This window comes from Xenia sp. Carnegie-2017, unplaced genomic scaffold, assembly GCF_021976095.1.
Source record: "Xenia sp. Carnegie-2017 unplaced genomic scaffold, XeniaSp_v1 HiC_scaffold_16, whole genome shotgun sequence".
Classification (NCBI taxonomy): Eukaryota; Metazoa; Cnidaria; class Anthozoa; order Malacalcyonacea; family Xeniidae; genus Xenia; species Xenia sp. Carnegie-2017.
The window spans coordinates 7,917,856-7,938,879 of NW_025813469.1; the positions used below are offsets into that span (position 1 = coordinate 7,917,856).

Consider the following 21,024-nt stretch of genomic DNA (forward strand, 5'->3'; position numbering starts at 1 on the left):
TGTTCAAGTACCCCTCAAAAATATCTAAAAGTTTTTCATAGTTTTGTGCAATACATTGATTAATCTAGAGCGATAATACCATCTTGTTTCACCAGGGCAGGAAACTCAAGGTTGTTAGATGTGAGAAAAGCTTTTCTTTTGGGGCATTGCTTGTAAATGTGCTGAATGTAGCTATATTAATAAAAAGATTTTAACAGGAGAAATTGATGAGGCTGACTGGCATAGGACCAGGTTCAATCTATGAGCTGCACAATGAACAAAATGAGCAAAAGGATACTCTTGTCGAACCAATGCTTGAACACCATTGATATGGCCAGACATGACAGAAGCACCATCATATGTTTGTAAAACCAGTTTTCTTTTATATTAGAATACTCACCAAGTTTATCTTTGACAACTTGTGATATTGCTGTGGCATTTCTGTTCATACTTACATCCACAAATCCTAATTGCCTCTCCATAATTTCACTTGCTTTGTCAAACCGAGCAATAACACTTAGCTGCTCTTTGGTGGAGACATCAGATGCTTCATCAACCTGAATACTCATAAATGTGCAATCATTTATTTCCTTTCTGATTTCATCTTCAATAATTGAATCAAGACAGCTGATAAGACCATTTTGAATTTCTGGGAGACTCCAGTAAATCTTCTGTCACCAACTATATCAGATTCTGCTAGTCTACTGTGCAGTCGACGCTCAAATACAGAATCAAACTTAGCAAAACATTCGAGCAACTCTCTATAATTACCTTTGTTCAAGCTACCTTCGGACTCATTGTGACCTCTAAATGGCAACTCTTGCTTTGACAAATACAGCACGGCCTCAGTAACAGTTTTAAAATTTCTCGATTTTGTCTTACCTCCTCATTGTGACGCTGAATCTCATTTCTTCTAGCGAGGGACATAAGACAATCAATTCGTTCACTAGCTCCATACGTTTTCCATGTCTTAAATGCAGTCAAATGCGATTTAGATTTTCATGCTTCTTAGCATCAGACATAATACTCCGCATATCGTTGTAGCCATTCTTAGTCCACGATGGCGATGTTTTGGGGAAAACATTAGACATGGCCAACAAAACACTTTCTGCAAGGTTGTACTGCCACACAGCCAGTCCTTCGCCTCATACCAATCTCTCTGAAATGCTCTTCCCTTATTTTGGATAGTTAAATCAGGAGTAGGCCGTTCATGAACGATAACATTCTGTTCGACCGACGATCGAGCAGAGAACGGTTTAGCTAATAAGCTATTTACTAAATCAACATCAGTTGAGCAAATCGCAGTCGCACTTGAAGCCATTGTGTCATACACAAATACAAAATAGCAATTTGAGAGTAAACACAATGGAAAATTAATACCGACAATGACACGTAATTTGATAATCACTAATCGCTGTACTCGTATTAAAAGGTCGAATAATTACAACCTCCGCCAATTTAAAATAGCGGGAGTTCGACTATAAAACAGCAGATTTGAGCATGCGTCAAGTCCCTTAGCCAACCAGAATTCAAAACTTCTTATATAGAATTATATTGTATGTTCCGCCCTCTGAAGATGGGCGGAATACGTGGAGAATCGCGCGAGTATGCAATGTGCGAGAAAAGGCGGTTGCTAGGTTACATAACAAATCTTGAGATTTTGCTGTATTACGATTACGAACCACCTAATAAAAGCGTAAATATGAACAAATAAAACATAATATTACAAATTGTTCGTGAAATAATGTATATCTTATGTCCAAATAGAATATTTATTATTTTTTTGGGAAATTTCTACTCCCGCCGGGCGGGAGTAGCGGGACCGCTAGCTACGCCACTGTAAGTAAGTATGTGTTTTTTTTTAGTTTTTTTGGTAGGATTGATTCTGGGTGTCTTATAAGGTATTATGATATTCTGATAAATCTACTGAGAACTTATGAGGAAAATGTCTTGAACTAGGAGAGCAAAAGAACGAAATTCAGAAATTCTATAATCATGTTTCTGGTTCTGTTTTGAGCCAAGATATTAGAAACTGGATTGTTATTGACAACCATGGATCTACTACTGAACAAAACTACATTAAAGTTCTGAAAATACTATTTCTTAAATTAAAGTGCATTGGTTTCTCTGACATGACACTTTTCTTATTGCTACATGAAAGTAAACCTGTTTAAATAATTATAAAGTAGGTGAAGATAGTTAGAAATGTTGTAAATTACACTCAACATTCTTAACTACGTTGTTATGAAGTATTAACTATGTTTAAGGTTACATCGTGGGCGCATGCGTACGTTCGCACGATATTCGTTGGGTTTTTTTCTTTTATCGTAATAAAAAACTTACTTTTATGTTCAAAGTGTTTTCTCTGCTGAAATATATCGTAAAACGAACAAGCATGTTGTAGAATTGTTATTGTACAGACATTATTTATAATATTATGGCCTTGTGTAATGTATGTCAAGAACTTATTAATTCTCAAAAATGCCAACCTTCTTGCACTACTTTTCTCTTGTGTCCTTACAAATTACAGTTACCTATACTTATTTTTTCTAGGTTCAAACAACTTGACAAACTTTTGAATTTTACATTATGCCTTTGAATTTTTCTTTTTGTCTTTTGGTAAAAATATCATTGAATGACTTATAAATTAAGTTTATCTAAAATCGTATTTTGTACAAAGAAACTATAAATACTTGGAAAAGTCTCATGTTCAAGACAGATGTCGCTTCTCTTACTATTCTCATTCTTTTGAATAATATTGTAATTCTCCAAAAGACATAAAAAGTTCTTTGCTATCGATGTGAATTTTTAATCACCTGGAATTGAAAAATATATGGATTTTGACTGATGATGCACAACTGTATTTAACGTTTCATGCATGTCATCACAAGCTTTTCTTGAGCAAACGTTTCAAGGTAGGAGCAAAATATGGCACATTATTGAACAAAGTAGTTTTTACTTTGATTTTGATGTACTAACCTGTTTACTAAATTGTATAACATACGATTCATTTACAGAGACACCAGATGGCATTTAAAACTTTTAGCATAAACAAACCTTCACACACCATCATCATGATTGTCCATAATCTGTCAAATTGTCCAGGCTATCTGTTTAATACTGGTATTTTTTATTGTACGACATGTACCAAAGAGTTCATTAATTATTCCTGCACTGCATTTGCTTTCAATACAGCTCTTTCCTTAAAACTTGCTTCATATTTTCAGAAAAATATCATGAAAAAATCCTCCATTTCAACTCAGTTGAAACAAGGAGTTTTAAGATATGCATATCTCGATAAAAAATGGTTGCTTTGTCTCGTCTAGCAACCGATTAAGTAAAGAAAAAATAAGACTGGAGAAACATAACTTAAATTATAACTTAGGAGTAAAACAATTCATAAAATATATACCATCACACTTCAAGTATTGACTTAAAACAGGAGTCTCCAAACTACGGCCCGCGGGCCAGATGCGGCCCATTTGTTCTCTCAATCCGGCCCGCAGAGACACTTAAGGAAAAAAAATATTATTAAACAAAATAAACTTTGTGCAAAAAGTTTACGTTATGACGTAAGCCAACTTGCAAGAGTGGCTTACGTCAAATTTTGTCCCAAATTCCTACTTCCGTTTCAAGCACATTGCGAAATTTAAAAAGCTGAAGGATAACTTGGAAATTTTTTATATTTCAATGCTTCATAATGAAAGTTCATTTGGCCCTCCAGCTGTAAAGTTTGGAGACCCCTGACTTAAAACAAAACACTGAACACTTTAAATAGTAAACAATCTTACGTTCCTTACGGTTGTCATGAAATGTTTCCTTTTCTGGGATTTTTTCAGCATCCGTATACCAAACAAGTTTGCAGCATGTTTTAAAGATAAAAATTTTCTAAAAGTTTTTGTGCTCGGCATTGATATTTGATATAATCGCCATTGTGGTTGTCAAATCCGGTGTCACAGTGATATGGGTATCCCCGTGTTTTGGGTATCCCCGTACTTAAATCACTAGTGTTTGGGGCATCCCCCGTGAGGATACCCAAAACACTAAGACCATGGCATATGGCCGAAATAAATTAAGACCATGTAGCTTGAAACGAAAATTGGTATTTCTAAAAAGGACATGTATGGAAGTAATGACCAGACATTATAAAGGTGAGATGAGCAGCTATTGCTAGCTAAAATATTATGTCTTTATTGGTATTTCATGGCATCTTGTTTGAATTACGTATGAAATGCTTCATAGATACCGTTGACATAAAAATTTGTTGTTGTGATTTCCATTTTTTTTTCATTCTGTATTGCGAAGTACATTGAACGTATACTTTTGAATAGACTTGTAATTTAACAGTTTTAGATTGTCTTGAGTTCATTCAAACATAAAATGATTTATTAAGAACTGGGTAGTGTCAAAAACTGTCAACAAGTACGCACATTTGTAACAATATCTTTTCTTGTGATATAATCAGACTTTTTTACCCCTCGAAGAATACAACATAACAAATGTTAAAACAAATTGCAATATAGTTAAAAGTACTAATAATTCAGAAGAAGAATCGACTTTCATTATCAGTCACATAACACACACTTAACCTGTTTTTAATTCTTTTGACCACAATGTGGAATACATTTCCATTTTATTTCTGCTTTTTTAAAAAATAGTTCTGGGACATCAAGGCAGTGTTTATGAAACCAGCTCTGACAACTGACACATTCAACCATGTCATCTTCCTCCCTGACATATGGAAGGCGACATGTACAGTAAATTGGTATAAGAATCTTGTGTGATGTTTGTTCAGGGCTTGACATTCTTGGTACAGATGGAAACATATGCATTTTGCCTTTAGTAAAACAATTCCACAAGTGACTTCGGATATTCCTCCTTTTGAAAGTTATCTTGCTGGGATCCTGTCCATGACACAATAATGTTCAAAAGCAATGGCAAATATACCACAGTCATATCCATTTGTCTGTTGGGTGACTGGCTCAATTGAGATTTCGATTACATTTTCTTACTGAAGGTATAACAGACTAGCAATTTGCTTTTTAATTGTGTTACTAATTCCTGAGTACACACTGTCATAGAGTTTAACAGCATTATTTTGTTTATAATGAATGTTACAAATGCACATCCAGTGATTTGCACCAGTGTGAAGAGCTTAAATGAATTTACCTTTAATGACATCAAACTGTTGCCCATACCTAATGTTGTTGCTTGGAGGCCTTCCATGCTTGGGAATTGTTGCTTCAACAAATTTTGGGCCTTGCCAATGTGAATGTCTGTAAGCAGACCATTTTTGATAATGACGTCTTCATCATTTTCATTTAATTGATAATTTGGTGTCTTCATCTTGCTTAGTAAACTCACATCCGACTTCCTTTCCTTCACAATCTTGCACTCGTCTTCTTCACATGGCTGCTTCCTTGTATGATCATGCTTGAATTTCTTTGATGGTATGCTTGTTTTTGTTGGTTAGCATCTCTTGTTTTATAGCTTTTCCCAGTTCTTTTGAAGTTACTGTACATGATATTGTCCTCCAAATTCTAGGTAGCTTTTAGCTTCACAATAAGTCAATTTTAAAATGGCCTGACTGAGAAGTGTATGAGCTTCAGGGAAGATGGAAACCTCCAAGAAGTTTACTTACAATAAGGTCAGATTGCTTCTCAGTAAATCCTCCAAAAAAGACATTTACTGATAGGTCTCTTTTTTAGGTTTGGAGCACTCTTGCTGAAACCTGATTTGAAAACTTCACAACGCCAGCATTCTTCTTCGCATTCTAATTTGTTTATTAAATCATTCTTAATGCATGAAAGGTGTAATAGAAGGGCACTTTTTTCCATACTTTTTATTTTTTCATCAAATTTTTTGTAGGCCTGTTTGCTCAAAGACATTGATTCTTGGTTGTTTACGTCTGCTGTTTTTTTTGTGCTTCTTTCTTTCATCTTTCCTTCCATCATTCCTTCTTCTATCATCCTTTCTTCTATTATCTCTCCTTCTATCATCTCTTCCTCTATCATCTTTTTTTCTTTCTTGTTTTCTTCTGTGCTTGCTTTTTTCTTTTTCTCCTCTATTACATTTTCTTCTTTCTTGTCTTCCATCCTCTTTCCTTCCTTCTTCTTTTCTTCTGTTATTTTTTCTTCTATTTTCTTTTCTTCAATTAAATTTTCTTTCACTGTTTCTTCTTTTTTCTTTTCTTCTTTCTTCCCTTCGTCAATCATTTTTCCTGCTATCTTCTCTTGTTCTGTGCTCTTGTCTTCTTTCTTCTTTTTTTTAATACATTTTGTTCTTTCTTCACCTCTTCTGTGCTTTTTTCTTCATCCTTTATTTCTTCAACTATATCCAGTTTTTCTTCATCAAACTGTTCCAGTTTTTTTTCCCATTCTCTTACCTTTTTTGTCAGTTTTGCTTCTGTTTTTTCAACCTTTGTGTAATTTTCTTCTACCTGTGCACAAACAGCAGAAGTTGTTTGGTTTGTGAGGATTTTATTGTTCTCCAGTTTGTAGAGCTTCAGGTTTTTAATTGATTGCTGTCTTCCTGCTTTGTTTGTCAATGGATTTAACAACGTGCAAACACCCCTATATACATCAGCCTCCATAACTTTATACGGGCCATTCCATTGATCTTCCAATTTATGCCCTTTCTTTGTTTTCTGTCGCATGTTATGAAGCAAGACAGTATCTCCATCCTTGAATTGGCATACATGTTTACACCTTTTTTTCTGATACTGTGCTTGTTATTTTTCCTGGGCTTTTTTGATGTTGGAGTCAACAATGGGGAATATGTTATCCCTCATTTGAGACATTTGCTCGACATGTTTTTCTATGGCTACTTCACTGTTCACATCCTGCAACAGCTCTGCAATGTCATTTTCCACAGTGAGGTCTGTCTCACATTTCTCAGCTTCAAAAGGAAATCTTGGATTTCTTCCAAACATTAAATAGAATGGACTGTATTTAGTGTTAGCAGACTGATTTGTATTAATTGCAAAGATTGCTCCTTCTATATATTCATTCCATATGTCGGCTTTACTATCCATAACTTTCTCGAGAGTTCTTAATAAAAAAAATAACAGAGGAGATTGGTTTATAAGAATGCAAGTTTGCTTTTGTTTCTCGCAAAATTGTGTTGCTCCCGCTAAGTCAGGGGAAATCCTTTAATCCACAGTAGGGAAACCCCTGAAACAAGCGTAGGAATGGGAAAAAGTATAGGGAAACCCATATCACTAGTGATTTGTGAACCCTGCGTGGTCGGATGGGGATACCTAAAATACGGCAGCCATTTTTGCCGGGGATGCCCAAAACACTAGTGATTTAAGTACGGGGATACCAAAAACACGGGGATACCCATATCACTGTGACACCGCCTTCAGCTGGTCAAAGTCGAGTTCATTTTCGTAAAGGTGTTCAACTTCATCATTCAACTCAAAATTACGCCCGTTTGCTGCATTAATGAGCACGGTTTCGATGTTCATCAAATCAGAATATGTTTTTCCGTCGAAGCGCTCCTGTAGTGAAGACAAGCACGCATCAATTGCCTCAACATATTGGGCACGGTGGGCGTCTTTCCCAGTTTGGAAATGATGTTGCTCGCTATCTCCGTGTTGAAGTTGCCACGGAGCTTTCTTCGGTCTTGGTTGTGTTGGATCGCCTGCAAAGTTGATAGCCTTGCTTGAAACAACTACTTGGTCGTAAAACAAAGAGAAGTTGTCTTGTTGACGCTGCAAGTTTGTCTTCGAGGCATTTACTCAAGTAACAGTTGACAAACGAAGACAATCCAATCGAGAAACGCGATTTTTGATCCATCGGTGTAATCAAAATCAAAAACTAAGCTATAGCTGATTTCGCATGATGCCGACAGACTTTGTTCTACTCTCGGGGCTACTTGTATCTAAGAAAAACTTCTTCAGTCCAATTTTACCTAAAACAAGGGCATTTCTATACCATGAAAAAGGGCACTTTCTTTCGAGAAAAAGAGCATATTTTTCCCTGTTGCAAAAAGTGGGGGGTTGCCCTTGCCCCCAATGCCCCCCGGCTCCAAGGCCCCTGAACAAGTCATTTACCAATGTTGATTTAGTTCCTTGTAAAAATGTTCTATTACATTCTTTTTCTACAAATGATGGCAATAACATGTCTTTGCTTCTTACCAAGTTGTCAAAGGATCAAGTAGCATACATGCAGACACTTTACCATCATCAATGACTACCAGAAAGGTTTTAATAAGTTCTATCAAACATGTTTTATCATCCCAAGGTCCAAAAAATGACTTTATGATCCATATGTCAACAATAACATTGAGAAGATTAACAACCATCACATTTTAAATAATGTAGCCATTAGAAATATTACACAAACAGAGTCTAGAAACACTTCTGTGTTTAATTCCAACTATGCTTACAGTTTATACAAAAAATATCAAATTGAAATTTCAAATTATAAGTTATATAAGTACAATTGGTACAAGTACCATTAGCAACAAAGTTTATCATTATTTCTTCCCCAGAGGTTCTCAAACCTCGCGCTTCTATGGCTTACCTAATCTTCACAAGAAACAAGAACAAGAACAATCGCCTCCACTACGACTGATAGTTTCATCAATCAACGCATACAATTATAATTTAGCTAAGTATCTTAGTTCTCTACTAACACCACTCATACCAGATGACCACTCCACTAAAGATTCTTTCACTTTCCTCGACGACTTCTCATCTTTCAACTCATCAACTTCTTGTCACAAATTCTTCATCTCTTACAACGTTGAAAGCCAATTTACTAACATACCACTTACGGAAACCATCAACATAGCAATCGACTTAATATTCACTCACAACCCCAGGTTCAGTATAAACATGATACACCTCAAACAACTGTTTTTAATAGCAACAGCACAGACGCATTTCTTATTTAATGGAAAATTTTACAACCAGACGGACGGTGTTGTGATGGGCTCACCCTTAGCACCCTTACTTGCTAACATTTTCATGGGCTCGCTGCTCACATAAACGAAACTGGCTAAACAACTACAACGACACTAAGCCACTATTTTACCGCAGATACGTTGACGATATTTTTTTGTGTTTTTATTAACGAAACTGAGGCTATGAAGTTATATAATTACATTAACACAAAGCACGCAAACATTAAATTTTTATTTGAAACTGAACAACAAGATCAACCATGTCATTTCTTGACATTTTAGTTTTACACCACTTTCATACAAAACCGGACTTATACGCACACTAATCGACAGAGCATACAAACTTAACAATACGAACAATGGCTTTCAACGAGACATAAAAAACATCACATCCGCACTCTTACGAAACTCTTTCCCACTTCATATTATTAACAGAACCGTAAAGCGATATCTCGACAACAAACAAAGCAACGACCTCAAACTAGACACCAAAACTCCTGACACGACGATCACAACCAACACAAATGAAAATTCCAAAATAACAACTCCATACTTCAAACTACCATATATCGCACATTACTCACGACACACACAACGCAGACTTACAAACATTATCAAACGCTTCTGTAAAGATATTGACATTCGACTAATTTTTACATCATTCAAAATCAAAAACCTTTTCTCATTTAAAGACCCAATCCCTGATTCAATTGAATCTATGGTGGTATATGAATTCAATTGCGCGAGATGTAATTTCCGATACTTGGCGAAACTTCGCGCTATTTATCCACCAGAATCAGGGAACATACCACAAAAGACAGAAACTCTCATATCTACCGACACCTTCTTAAATCTCACTCATATAAAACTAACTATTCACCCTCTTGCTTCAAAATGATCGACACTGCCGACACTTCATTCACCCTAAAATCAAAAAGCACTCCACATTAACAAAACTAACCCTGACCTCAATGTTGAATTTTTTAAATTCAATACAATATTTAGTTTATAATACGCTTGGACGCTCCTCATTAATTTATCTTATTTCCTTTTTATTGTTGTAATTTATGGATCATATTGCCTTTATATAAACCCTGTATCACCTATTATTTCACTCATATAAAAGTTTCGCAACCTGCATTGTAAAATATAAGTCTGATGATGTCTTTGGAATAAAGACGAAATATTACACCATCTTTTGTTTAAAACTCTTGTAATATCTTGAATATCAAGAAAATGAGATGTCCCTCTTCGAAATTTGTTTTTATTTGTATTATTTGAAATTATCTGCTCTTCCTGGTTGTTAGAAGCTATATACAGTCTATTATCAGATCAGTGATTGAAACACGAGTTGACGAATTGAAACACGAGTCGACAAATAGAACTCGGCTTTGCACGAGTCAAAGAATAAAAAATCGTGGCGAAGATATGAAACGCCTTTAAGATTTGTTATTTAAATTTGTCCCCTTTGTATGGAGTTAATTTATTAACTCCATACGTAATTTCACGCATAATATTCATTGGGACAAAAAGGATCTTAGTCTATAAGTGCAGGTTACAGTTACCGCATGCTAACCAGAACGGAAGCTTAATCATTATATAGCTTTGGTTATATCTGCTAACCTGAAGTAAAATTAAAGTAGATGGTGAGGACCCGGCAAAGAAGTGAGTTTGTGTGTTTACGTTTGGTATACTGCTTAACAGAGCACATATGTTATTCATAGTCTATCATTATTACTAGATCGAATAAAAACTATTTACATATAATTTTTACGATTCCGACTCACGTATATATCGGACTGCTTATCTGAGAATCGAATAAGGACATGCAAGTATAAAGCTATCACTGACAACAACTACATACACTGATACTGTTGACATCTGTTGAATTAAACAAGTAAACAACGTTAGATGAAAACAGCCAATACTGGGGTCAATCTAAACTTCTGAATTTGACTCTCAATTGTCCTACAAGTCGAGTCAACAATCAATTTGTTTCCTTTCGAGCGTTGTTCATATGTCCGTAAACAACTCGAGCATTCGCCTGCTTGTTTTGAAGTCAACGCAGCAATTTTCTCCAAACGGAAATTTTGAGCGAATGCGAAATATGGCTTTCGTCAACTCTTGTTTCATTCTGTTGCGCTGTTTACTCTGGATTGATGCTAACAGCGAAAATGTCCTCTCTATCACAGCATTGCTTACGGGAGCAGTGACTCAGTTTAAAGCATACGTTGATAACTGCTCAAATGGCTTGTCTCTGAGTGAAGTTTGAAAGTCGACGATGCATGACCAAAACGCAGCCGCTGTATCTGGAATAGTTCCATCAAAGGTTGAATCTTCTTTCCAGTCACGGTGAACGATCTTCAGGTACTGGTCTTCTATCACGTTGAGTTTCTCATATCGTAGATGTGGAAGTGGCAGCTGACAAAATGGAGCTCTGGTTGCTTCATCCAATACTTTTCTTGGATGAAGGACGCTTAATCCTTTGAATACGTTTTTCTGGCAGGTATCATTGGCGGATCTAGGCCATGGCAAAAGTGGCTTGAGCCACGGTCAGAATTCTGCAACTTAAGTTTTTCCAGGGTTGACTTTTTCATCATTAAAAATTTTGCTCAAATACAGGAAAATTCGATCAAAAGCAAAAATTGATGAATTTTGTAATTTTTTGTCAAAAATTTGTGTTAACAGAACAAAGACTTCAAATTAAACGTATTGTTAAAATAGTATAATCATCCAGTTAAACTCTGAACTGTAAAATCACCGAAAGCGTCTCGAATCTTGCCGAATACGCCATGAATATGCTCGGAATATGTGGAATATGTTCGTAAATTCGAACCTGCAATCTCAGAGTTAAATGCCACGGTCAGCGTTCAAAAAATTTCGCAATAGTTGCTAAATATAGTAACCTTTAGCCACGGTGTATCGTTACAAGCCAATCACAGGGAACGTTTTGGTCATGTGCGCCAAGGTGAGCCACGGTGAATGTATTTTGATTGCGCAATAAATACAAGTCATATGTAATAGCTCGATTCTTGTCGACTAGAAAAAACGCTACTTCTAGTTCTACTTAGTGATTAGGATTAATGGAAACTTCTAAAAAGATCGACTCTCTTAAAAAGCTCGTCAAAATCTTTCAGCAAGAGAACGCTTGCGAAATTATTTCTGGTGGATTGTCTACCTTGAGACAACACTATGGTAAAGTAATTAACGAGGAAAGGCTTCGTCGTAGAAATTCTAATGGCGATATAGTGCTACGAACTTGTTCATTTTCAAAACTGCTGTTCCCTGAAAGCCAAATTGAAAGATCAGGATCCAATGTCCCTGTTAGGTACGAATTTACATGTATTGGGGTATTAATTAATATTTTTATTTCCGTTTGACATCTTTGCCTGAAATATATGATCAATCCGTTAATTTTCAGCTATTCATATTTAGTGTATCATGTAAAATACATGTCTAAAGCTGTCATTATTTTGCATACTCAGTCTGTCTAATGTACGGCCTAAATAATTTTAATTGTTACTGTCTGTTAAAAAATGTTTTGCTTCAATATTAGTCAAAGCTAGTCATTTTTAAAATTTAACCCAATCAATAATGTATTATCCTTGTATTCCTCGCATTTTATGATATCCCCTGGTTAAAGAAACTAACATATCATTTTGAATAACGGTTACTTTCTTTCGCGATTTATATAGAATATTGATGCAATAGTAGATAGAATCAATAAGTCGTCTGAATCCTGTTTGACATGCTAAGACTAGTTCCAAATCTTAGACTACCTGCCTGTGACTTTGACTCTATCATGATGTTACCAAATTAACACAAATAGAAAATAACTTTCTCAAATTTCAATATTATTAGTCTATCTTTAACAGTATTGGTTACCCTTATTTATTCTAATGTCAGAGTCAGTCTAGCAGATTTGTTTCCAGGTATAACTTGGTTTAACAAAACAGCCATTGATACTTAAATACTAATTTTTCTTTTAGTACTTTAGCCAATGGGAATTGTCTGTTCAATGCATGTTCTATTGCATTAGTTGAGAATGAGACTCTCTCTATTTACTTCAGATTCCTAACTAGTGTTGAAATGTTTGAGAATGCAAAATACTATTCTACCCATCCTCTCATCGAGTCCCAGCATAAAAGTGGTGCGTTCACTTCACTTAAAAATGCCTTTGCCATGTGTATATCCGATGCATCTCTAACCTCTTTAGAAAATGCAAAAGAAATTGCAGCAGTTTTACGAGAAGCAGTGGAAAGAGCGAATAAATACACCTTTTCACCCTTGATGTGTATGTTTGCTTTGTCTACTGTAATCCAGTGTGCTATTCAGTCATACTATCCAATTACTAATGATGCTGAAGTGAGAGGAAATTAGGATTCGTTGGCTAAAATGTTCAATTGTACAATATATCCAAGAAATTTTGTTGATGGGAGTGCAATTCACTATGTCCATGTCTTTCGTTGTGCTGCGTTGCCACCTTCTTATTTGGTAGATCAAAAAATTCCATCCACCAAAAGTCATTTTGTTACTTTGTTTTTAGAGAACCACCTTTGAACATTGCTTTTTTTAATCTTGCCATCTTTACATTTGTTGGATAAACATCTTTGTCGTTGTTGGAAGAAGATCCCCTTTGAGCATTGCTTTTTTTAATCTTGCCATCTTTACCATTGTTGGATAAACATCTTTGTCATTGTTGGAAGAAGATCAACTTTGAACATTGCTTTTATTAATCTTGCAATCTTTACGACTGTTGGATAAACATCTTTGCTGTTGTTGGAAGAAGACCACCTTTCAACATTGCTTTTCATAGTCTTGCCATCTTTACGGCTGTTACAAAAGGCATCCTTGCTGCTTTTCGAAAAAGACCATTTGATGGTGCAACAAAGATGGGAAATTATTTTTATGTAGTGAACTGTCTTTTGGTTATTCACTGCAAAAATAACATGCTTCATCTTTTTCTCACTCCTGCGGCAACAACCCTGTGATTACAGAAAGGTACGGAAACTGCGTTAATTTTACATCAGACACCACAAGGTAAGTAAAATTTTTATTCTTCCATCCGAACAGAATTAAAAAAAATGACGATATTAGAAATTTTTTTAGATGAGATTATAACGAAAATATTGTTATATTCTACCATAAAAATGCCGGAATTCGCTTTTCCAAAATCTAGATTTTAAAATTTTCTGGGAGAGGATGAGATCAGACCCCTAGCGTTAACTCGCGCCGAAGGCGCTCGCTACGGCACAGGGTCACGGTCAGCCCAGAAGCTGGATCCCCCACTGGGTAGACGCATTTCAACTTAATTTAAAGCTTTGATAAGAAAATCTCAGCATCGTTTTTCAAATCAAAAACTTTAGCCTGAGCAACGACCTTGTTCTTTTGAGAAGAGACATATTTTGTTGCTTCACACAAGAACTTCCCGCCAAAATCTACTTTTTCAATGGCGAGTTGCTAGTAGTTAAGATGCAGCTTTGTCACACTTTTGTCACGGAGCTCTTACCTGTGCCAGTTCGTTTCCAGCCCTCTAAGTTGATCGGTGCGCGCTCATCTCTACCGGAAACAGACTCAGGCGGAAGTCGAGTGTAATAGGCTAATATGATAAACGGGAAATAAAACAGATGTAAATTAGAAGGATGCCATTTTTCCATATTGGATTGTTCCAGTATCGGTAATTCCGTTTCCTTTCTCAATCCATGGTACAGCAACAGATAACAAGTCGATTGCATTTCATAGCTTACTCTTTATTGAAAGGCTTACATTTTATCTCTTAAAAAATAAATGCCATTGAAAGTAGACATTGGTCTCGGTTTAAAAATGTCGGCTTTGAACTTAGAAGAAAATGAAATAAGTAAACTTTTTGACTTAGAAGAAGAAAATGAAATAAGTCAACGTCAAAGCTTTCTGCAAAAAAAATATAAGACTGCTACGCCGATGAAATTGCTGCAATGATACATGCCGCAGTGAACAAGAATTGATATGGGTGTGCTATCCAACATCCCTCCTAACGCAAACATGATTGTTTGATGATGGAACCTGATGAACGTGCGATGTTGTATTTCTATGATGCCCTGGAAAGTGTGTCTGAGGAGACTGTTATGAAAGATTTTATGAAAAGCATTGAAGAGGTCGACCCACCCGTTAATGGACTTGAGATACTAAAATATACTTGTAAAAATTGGCTTAAAATATTTGTTTCAGATAAATGAACAAGTTTAAAAAACGAGTAATTCAACTTTTGTAAATGTTTATTTATACTTTTACATTACAAAAATATGGTATCATAGTCAAAACTGTACAACGAACATGACGCCATCGGTACACAGTTTTCTGAATGAATGAAATAAGAACCACTATATAAAATTGCTGCTTCCATATGACAGTTTATACCTCAAACATATATTTAAATTTATATAATATCACACAGTAAGGTATAAACGCACCCATGAATTACAAACTTACATCAAAAATCGGCGAACAGCTACATCGACATCATAGTCCGATACACTACATGAATGAAGAGTAAAAATCAATGATATGAAACGCAACCTGAGATTAAAATTTCTTTAATGGCATACAAACCCACAAATTTTACATTTGAATTTTCCCCGTGACTCTATTAACGGGGACAGATGTACATTTAGCCGTGGTATAGAAATCACGATAGTGATTACATTTTTCTGAAAATGAGGAGATAGATTCTGTTAAAGATAAAAAACATTCGCTAATTTGAAATAAACAGGAAGAGCTCGCACTTGGGGTATTTGTTAGACTAACACTAAAATTGGGGTATTTGTTAGACATTGACTGTGACAATGCCATTCTTCCTGACTTTGCGACTTGCGTGTGTTGATTTTTGGCAGAGTTTTTATCGTCTTAACACATAGAAAACACTTTTATTGTTTCAAGTGGTTGAAGTACACAGCACATGCGCCTGAGTTGTGACCTTTGTTGCCATCTTGCAAATGTAAATTAAAAATTACTATTGAATAGTATCACCTTGAATAATGTGGCGTGGGTAAGATCTGTGCAGTATCCTACTGAGGGAAATGATGCAGTAAATGATAAGAACGCTCAGGAAAAATATCTAACAATTCAAATAAAGGAGCGGTATGAACATAAGTCAATATTAAAGGGAAATGAAAAGAGCCTTTATCATACCAACCGACATGATACAGTAAATGATAAGGACCCCACGAAAGATTCCTGACAATGTGAATAAAGTATCGGTTTTTAGCATGAGTCAATGTTAAAGGAAAATTAAAAAGAAAAACCATGTTGTGAACATAAGATCCTATGGTGTGGGCTGTATCATACAGAGGAAAGTGATGCAGTTAATGAATGATGAGATCCCTCTGGAAAGATATCAAACAATGTACCGAAAAGGGATTACTGATTTGAACAAGCGTGAGTCTTACTCTTGAATGTGATTCTATTCAACTCTTTACTTACAGTAAGAAAATCACGCGTTGGTAAATGATTATTCATGTGAAGGCCAACACTTTAAAAAAGGTAGAAAATAATCATGTTGCACTTAAGCTTGAAAAGTGCTTCATAAACGAGTTAAGTCTGTGTTAAGAGAGCAAATAATTTAAACATCATGGTTTCGATTGAGAGATATCCATGTTTCTGTGGTGCAGGCCTCGAGAGAATCGTATGTAAGAGCGACGAACGTGCATATGTTAAATGTAGAGGTGAAGGATGCACATTGTTCTGCCACGAAGAAAGGTACCATATTATAATCGATGCCTACGAAACGAAAGTCGTGAAGGAATTCAAACCTAACAAGTTCCCCCTGTGCGAATACGTTTATCATTTAGTCTCATTGTCTCCCAATCGAGCAGTAATCCTGAAAGGCCATATTTTCGATGTCAATCTATCGCCCACAAAGAAAAATTTAACTTTTTCCATTAGGAGGACGTAACTTTGAATAGCAAGATCATTAAGAAAATAAGAAAGGTTGAACTGAATGATCATAAGAGGAAAGAAACTAAGGAAAAGGTGCCTAAAACGGTCGTCGAAACTGAAAACAAGGACCAACCCTTTCCAGGACGATGAATAAACACGAAACGTTAAGCAATAATAAAAATATAAAAATATAACATTGCATGCATGAACGGATGATCACTGTATCTAACTATAAAAAATTAACGCAATAAATTTTTGGAATGTATCGCTGTGAGTGTTTCTTCATTACACACAATACCTTCCTGAACATCTGAAGATGCTATTTGATTTCAAATTATTCAATTACTCTGTAAGAGTTCAATGAACATATGCTATAAAATGAAGCATAATTTCACAAATTGCCATTAGTGCATAAAAAACATCGCCAGATGATCCTGGGGAGGGAGGGACCGACTATTTAGAGCGTTTACGTGTTCGAGTCATCAGAAAAAATGTAAAGGTGAAACGTTTGCTAAAAAAAGTTCAGAAAGAAATGTCTAAAGATAAAACGGATTTGTCAAAAGTGTTAAAATGGGTAAAAAAATCAATGAAGTTGTTGCAGCAAAGTGTTGACCTTGTGAAAGTAAGAAACAACATAAAAAATCAAACTAAAAATGATAAAAAATCTGTTAGCTTTGTGCTTGAAAGGAGTTTCGGAACGATATGTTCGTAAATTTGATGCCAAGTCGTGTATATTCCGTGCTAAGTTAGACGATCTATCCTTTCGCGATAAGCAAATAAAAGTCAAAGACATAATGACTGAGCTCGATGGCTTATTTGACGACGCTATTCGTCAGGTGAGAGTCAAAAAAGCGCTGTGTGACACAAAGCATCCTTTTAATTTTTATGTTAATGATCCCAGGTAAAAGAACAGTGTGATTTTTGAACACTATTGGAAGATCGTCTTCGTGTAATGATTACATCGAATGCTTTGAAAACACCAATCGGCACTAAGCTTCTTCCTGCCGCTGAAATTAACTCTAACAAAATTTTAGATGAAATTACAAAAACTTTGCAGAGTAATGAGAATATTCATTTAGACAACTCGTTTATCATCGCCCTTATTGGAATAAAAGCGCCTGTTGGGAGTGGTAAGTCCTTGAAAGTCTTAGATTATTCTCAAGACAGTACTTTAAAAAAATCGATTGTAACTATCAAGAATAATGATAACCTATGCTGTGCTCCGGCTTTATTTGTAGCCATAGGGATGGCTGACCACCACCCTAAATTAAAACAAATGCAGATGAGTAGGCCTATACAGAAAAAAAATTACCCTTAAAATTGCATAAACGTGCCAATATTTCAAGGTGTTCTTTCAGACTATCAAATTATTGTAATAGACTTTGATGCACGAAACACTTCAATTTATGAGGGGCTAGAGGAGTAAAAAAGCTAATGCTGTACAAACACGGAGATCATCTCAATGTTATTAATCCGGCAAAGCTCCCAGCTTTTTTCGGTAAAACATTTTACTGTGATTAGTGTTCAAGCTTTGTAACCACCCATGTTTTGATGTCTGCAGCACATGTTTAGGCAAAGGATGTGCATTAATTCCGACGGAACAGTGAATGCTCGGACTGTTACAAGCTCTGCCATTCAAATGAATGTTTTCACCTTCATAAAGAACAGCGCATGTTAAAAGGACTTCATCTCCCTCAAAATGTGACAAATCGTGCAAATGTCGTACATGCAGTGTCACTGTTGACCAAAATCGGCAAAATAATCACAAGTGTGGAGAGTTCAAATGTCATATCCGTAAGCAGTTTGTTGTCGGCAGTCACTTATGCTTCACTCAACCTGAACCACCAAAAAAGCAAAATGTAAAACTATTTTTTTACGATTTTGAAACGGATTTTACAAGCGGAGAGCATGTTGTGAACTTTGCTGTTTTACAGTTCGCTTCTAGCAAAGAACGTCTTTTTAAAGGATGTCTTGCATTAAATGATATTTGCGAGTTTTTATTTTCAAGAAAGAATGTAGGCTATACTGCAATTGCGCATAATGCAAAAGGATGTGACGCTGTTATGATTCAAAAATGGCTCGTAAAATATCGACCGACAGCCGATGTGCATGTCATTCATTTGGGTCAGAAAGTAATGCAATGATATTTAAAGGATTATCAGATGACGCTAATCGACTCGTTAAACTTCCTAAGTATGCCTCTTTCCAATTTGCCTCGAACGTTTAGATTGAATCTGTCGATGTATTCGAAAGGCGATTTCCCTTTTAAATTTAACAAACGAGAAAATCAGAAATACGTTGGACCTATTCCGGCTCTTGAATATTATAGCCCCGACACAAAGCCAAAATGTAAAAGAGATGAGCTAATTGCATGGCATCAGAATTTAATTGATGAGGGATACGTTTTCGACTTTCAAAAAGAAATGTGCAAATACTGTTCTCAAGATGTAACTAATTTGCGTTTGTGTTGCATGGATTCAGAAAGTTGTTTTTAGCCGAAGCACGTGTAGACGCATTTTGTTATTGTACAATTGCGTCTTCGGTCATGGCAGTGTTTCGTTCAAACTATATAAAAGAAAAAACCATTGGCATTGTACCTAAGAATATGTATAGTGATAGCAATAAACCGTATTCAATCAGTGGCATTGAGTGGCTGGAGTTTGTTTCCTTTCAAACAAAAAGCCCTATCAAACACGCTCTTCATCATGAGGTGGAGTTATGAAAGTTATTTATAATCCGTTGTTAAATAAACATTTTTATGTCGACAGATTTTGTGAAGACACAAACACCTTGTATGAGTTATACGGAAAATTTATCACGGCTGCCCTTTATGCCTGGATTTGTAGAGTGAAAATCCTTACCGTACAGTTACAATGTTGGAAATTGAATGCTTTTTTTTATAAGCTCTGTTGAATGATATACTTTCAACAAGACCGAAAACAAACGATTTAGGCACTAAACCATTGAAAAGGTTATCTTTTTGCAGCGAAGGGTTTCCAGAAGGAATGATAAAACTTTTACAGTCGACACGTCTTACTGGGTAAATGGCTGGACCTTTTTTCAGGGCAACTTCGTGAGCCAGAGATATACTAGGACTCACTTTGACTTTACGAATTTAAGGTATGCATCTATCAGTTTCACTCTAAAGGCTGCACCATCCACCGATGATATTAAGACAAATTCGTCACTGGTACGGTTCATGACCAACTTCAAATCAACATAGCTAAGTAAGAGATGTTCACCAAAGAAAACATCACAAAAGATAGGACCTGCCATATGAACAATTTTACTTCCAATGATAAACTTATTTCTTGTCTTCAAACACTTCTTTCGACTTTCGTGGGCAGGATCTGCGTTATCCATCTGACCTGCAGTATTTTTGTAAAATAACGCAGCGGTGAGCTGGGATTGTTTGGCTGACGGATCATAACTTAAAAGTGTGCCGAGATATGCACGATATGGATATGTTACTGTTGCTTGTGTAACTAACTTTCCTTTTAGAAACACGTCAACTTGCTTGAACATACTTTGCAAGAAGTTGTTTACAGGTCCAACTTTAGTGTCATCATCAATATCCTCACCATCGGCTTTTGTTACTTTCGCTCTAGCTACCAATGTTATCTTAGACATGTCAACATAATCTTCTGTGCCGGGCGATAAAAATGTAATTGGTCCATTTTCAGATACGCTAGACACAGGTTGATGATGAATCCAATGCCCCTTTTCTAAACTGACTTGTGTTGGTGGGACAGAAAATAAATCAAGTTCGGTTTTTGTACATTCTACAGATTTTGGATGAACAAAATCCATATTTAGCCGAAAATGTCCTCTGCTTCTTAAGATGAATTACGTCTCTTGGCTGAACTGTGAATGGCAATGGAAGTCTTCGCCTTTCTCTTTTTAGCTGGTTTTCTTGTCCGTTTCTTTGAAGACTTTCCTCTTCCTGTTTGAGGCAACTGCTGCATTCTGTTTACAGCCATTTTCCCCACATCTTTAGCAGCCTGATTTACTCGCGATTTTGCATACTCTATTACACATTTCCCGGAGATAACATCACCTAAAACGTTTTCTCCTGTGTTAAGAGCAATTTTACCAAGAGCTTTTGCACCGCTTTTTGCCAGAGGTATTACAGCTCTAGCTAAACTGCGAAATAAGCCACCAAGACCATAAGCCACTTGCCCATATCCTCTTTGCCAATGTGCTCTTTCAAACACCAGTGAT

At 35.9% G+C, this 21,024-nt stretch overlaps 1 protein-coding gene and 2 long non-coding RNA genes across 3 annotated transcripts; 1 reads left to right on the plus strand and 2 right to left on the minus strand.

The window, feature by feature from the left end:
- Nucleotides 1-3,999: 3,999 nt before the first annotated feature.
- Nucleotides 4,000-4,889, plus strand: LOC124436674. Its single transcript, XR_006945425.1, has 3 exons — nucleotides 4,000-4,130; nucleotides 4,638-4,744; nucleotides 4,823-4,889. It is a non-coding gene; the product is annotated as an uncharacterized LOC124436674 (long non-coding RNA).
- A 2,679-nt stretch (nucleotides 4,890-7,568) lies between these two features.
- On the minus strand, nucleotides 7,569-19,770 carry LOC124437149. Its single transcript, XR_006945593.1, has 3 exons — nucleotides 19,760-19,770; nucleotides 14,460-14,462; nucleotides 7,569-7,623 (listed from the first exon to the last, which is right to left on the minus strand). It is a non-coding gene; the product is annotated as an uncharacterized LOC124437149 (long non-coding RNA).
- A 129-nt stretch (nucleotides 19,771-19,899) lies between these two features.
- Nucleotides 19,900-20,613, minus strand: LOC124435963 (uncharacterized protein F54H12.2-like). Its single transcript, XM_046985895.1, has one exon. It carries the CDS (start codon nucleotides 20,611-20,613, stop codon nucleotides 19,900-19,902), a length of 714 nt encoding a protein of 237 aa, XP_046841851.1.
- Nucleotides 20,614-21,024: the final 411 nt, after the last annotated feature.